Source organism: Fulmarus glacialis, unplaced genomic scaffold (genome assembly GCF_000690835.1).
Source record: "Fulmarus glacialis isolate BGI_N327 unplaced genomic scaffold, ASM69083v1 scaffold9033, whole genome shotgun sequence".
Taxonomy (NCBI): Eukaryota; Metazoa; Chordata; class Aves; order Procellariiformes; family Procellariidae; genus Fulmarus; species Fulmarus glacialis.
The window spans coordinates 3,242-6,629 of record NW_009204920.1 but is presented as its reverse complement, the minus strand read 5'-3'; the positions used below and the strand labels follow the sequence as shown (position 1 = coordinate 6,629).

The 3,388-nt window shown below is 56.4% G+C and overlaps 1 protein-coding gene across 1 annotated transcript in view; it reads left to right on the top strand.

Annotated features, from left to right (window-relative positions):
- Positions 1-2,950, top strand: part of LOC104074887 (synaptogyrin-1-like) — a gene marked incomplete at its 5' end in the record, with an annotated part of 4,681 nt that extends 1,731 nt beyond the window's left edge. Inside the window, 3 exon segments of the mRNA XM_009575182.1 lie at positions 1-146; positions 2,591-2,626; positions 2,629-2,950. The exon segment at positions 1-146 is cut by the window's left edge and continues 19 nt beyond it. Of these exon segments, the coding sequence (XP_009573477.1) occupies positions 1-146; positions 2,591-2,626; positions 2,629-2,786 (340 nt within the window).
- Positions 2,951-3,388: the final 438 nt, after the last annotated feature.

Below are 3,388 nucleotides of genomic sequence, written 5' to 3'. Positions count from 1 at the left end.
TTGGGCATTCCGGTGGTTCGTTGGCTTCTGCTTTCTGACCAACCAGTGGCAAGCTTCAAAAGAAGAGGACAACCCAATGAATGAGGGAGGGGATGCAGCCCGAGCAGCCATCACGTTCTCGTTCTTCTCCATCTTCACCTGGGTGAGTACAGCAGCCATGATGTTGGATTAAGTGTCCTCTGCACTGTATTAGCTTGTGGGGAATGGAAGGTGACTGGCTAAAGGTGATTCCCTCTGAGATCTCAGTTCACATGGCTTCTGAGAAGGAAAAGCAGAGGAGGGGAGGTGGTTAGGAGGTAAACTTGGGAAACAAGGACTCAAAAACTTATATGGAAGAAGGTGCTAGAGCATTAATAAGCACAATGGGAAAGAGGGTCCCATATCCCAGTAAGGAGTGTCCTTGACAAACCTCTAATATGACCTTGGATGAGCCAGCTCCCCAAGCATCATTTTCCCTGTGCGTCAGAGGACTTTAACAGCATTTTCACCTCAGACGCTAAGCAGAGACTTTCACCTCACAGACGCTAAGCAGAGAAGGGAGCTCCAGGCCAGGGGTTGCACCCATCTCCCTCCCTGCTTTGCTCCCATCACGTGAAATGTCATCAGTGGCCACAGGAGGCTGCGATCGGCGTCCCTCTGGGCTCTCCGGCTGCACCCACGACTGCAGCGCCGCCTCACTGCATCGCCTCTTAGGAAGGTGATGGTGCTGTCTCTTAAGACTGCCCTTTCCCCAGCACTTCTTTATTGCTCGTTTCCTGGAAAAACTGTGGTGTGCAATATGAATATTCCCCACGATTTCCTCCCGTCTCTGAAAGCACCAAGCCCGAGTGATTTTTGTCTGAAGTGACAGGATAGTGCCAGGCAGGAAAGTATTTTAGGCCGGTCTCCATGTGTAAGTCCTTGTGGCTTTATCTTCTCTTCTCCCCACGGGCCTTAACATTGGGGCGGGGGGAGCAGGTAGGAAGGGTGCCCTAAAACCACGAAGCTATCAGAGAGGAAGGGGGACTACAAAGGGTTGTGCGGTCAGCACCCTCGCCAAGGTGACGCCAAGTGGGGGCAAGGGACAGCAGCATGTGTGTGCCCTCACAAGCAGAGTCCTGCACTCGAGTGCTGCCGAAGGCCCCTTGCAAGCTCCAGCGGAAAGTGTGACGAGGAGCGAGGCTTTTGCAAGGGGTCCCCCTGGACCCTTTCTGAGGTGCCACCACCTGCAGTGGTCCTCCCCAATGCACGGGCTTGCAAGTGGCCAAAGAGGAATCCTCTTCCTCCAGTTCCTTGGGGTTTTTATTTCAATCAAATGCTCTGGTTTGCTCTTCCTTACTGATTCTCCTCCCCACAACCCTCTCTCTCCTCACAGGGCTTCCTCACGTTTCTGGCTTTCCGGAGACTCAGAGACATTACTTTTCAGGAAGAATACAACACCCTGTTCCCTAACTCCCCGTCTTTGCTGCCTTAGTGCCCCTCGCTCATGGGGGCATTTGGGGGAAGAGGTGGAGGGATGCAGCTGGAGGAGGTTACTGAGCACAGACGGTTCCAACGCCTTGACCACGGGTGTCCATATGTGGTCACGGCAGGGCACGGGGTGGGAAGAGATGGGCCATTGAACCAGAGTGGGCCAGGTTGTCCACTGAACAGGGGTTCTCCCTCTGGGGAGCTGGAACTGGCAATTTCTCCTCCTCCTCCTCTGCCCCCTTCTCTCCCTCACCCGTACCCTAACTAATGCTGCATAACACCACTGTGCCTTTCTTTTGGTGACTGCTCAGACCTAATACTTCAGCCAGAAGATGTCCTCTGCCCCCACCACTGTATCATCTCCTCCATTTCGCCGAGCCCTCATTCCCCAAAAACCTCTAACCTACTAGACCGCTTACCTCTATCAGGAATGCTCTGGTGCCTGCTGGGGTCCGTGATGCTGAACCCTGTGCCCGGGCTCCCTCAGTCCACCAAAGGGCATCCTGCCTGCAGTGCCTGGGGCAGGAGGCAGCAGTACGCTTGCTAACGTGGCAAGCAGCCACCTTGCCTCCTGCTGCTCTTTCCCAAGGTCTGTGCTGCACCGTGCAGATGTTGGCTGGTGAAGGGGTTACAGGGGGCGACCGCTCCCTCGCTGCTCCAGGTCAAATCCTGCTCTCCTTCCTGGCCTCTGCAGGCAAAATGGCTGCGTACATCCAGCCCGGCAGACAAACCTTCTGCGGTGGACCTGAGGCAGATTGCCTTTCCCAGGGGCAGGAGCGTCTGAACAGGATAACCCCAGGCTGTCTGAGCCTCTGTGACCTGCACCATGTCAGCGAAACCCCACCGCCGGGCAGGAGGTGCCCAGCACATCCCAGAGGCAGCAGGGAGCCCTGGAATCGCAGCCGTCCCTGCCCAGCCCTCCTCTCTCCGGGTGGGCTTGCCTTTTCTGTGGGGCAGCCTGAACCTCCATGCTCTCGGGGGTTTTTCACCAGTGATCTTCCAGGCGGGCTTCGCACACTAATCCGTAACCACTACTAACCCCACTTTTGTTTGTTTCTCTTTCTCGGTACGTTCCCCCTCTCTTTCCCCCCTCCCCTCTCTGCTTCCCATCTCTTCCCTCCACCTCCTCCCGGTGGGCCAGGCCAGGCATTACTGGCGTATCAGAGTTTCGGGCTGGGTGCCAGGACTACATGGACCCAAGCCAGCACTCCGGCATGCCTTATGCTCCCTACACGAACGAGGAGGATGCTACAGACACGGTGGGGACATACCAGCAGCCCCCTCCGGCAGATGCTTTCGACACCGAGACACAGGGGTACCAAACGCAGAACTACTGAGCCACCGATGCCCCTTTCCCTGCCCCCTTCCCTTCTGCCCCCTTTCCCACTGCCGGCAGAAAGCCGAGGCACAAACCAGACACGTGCGTAGTGGCACAAGAGGTGGCTCTCAGCTATGCTCCAGCCTTCTGGGTCATCTGTTTTTATTTATCATTTTTAAAAAAGGAAAAAAAAAGAAAAAAAGCTTTCCCCATCACCTCTTCCTTCCCCTCCCCCCAAAACTACCCGCCAGAACCAAATTCTTCCAAAATCTGTCACCGCATTGAGACAGGAAGGTTCCCCCTTCCCTCCTCTCCCTTCTGCCTTGCTGCGGAGGGCAGAGTCTGGCCGGCGGGCAGGAGAAGGGCGATGGCACCAGCAGGGCAGGGGAGAGGGTGCTGGAGGCAGAAGGAAAGAGGTGAGAGGGAACGGGGACCTTCCTAGAAGAGACGGTGTCGCTAAAGACTGGAGTAGATGTGGGAGCATCCGAATTGGGCCGGAGGGCCTGGTGGCTCAGGGAGGGGGACGGTGTTGGGAGTCAGCATGCAGGCGTGCAAGGGTGGAGGGGAGCGGGAATGGCGTCCCCTGTGCAAAGATGGGGGGGCTTTTCTCTCCCACCCACT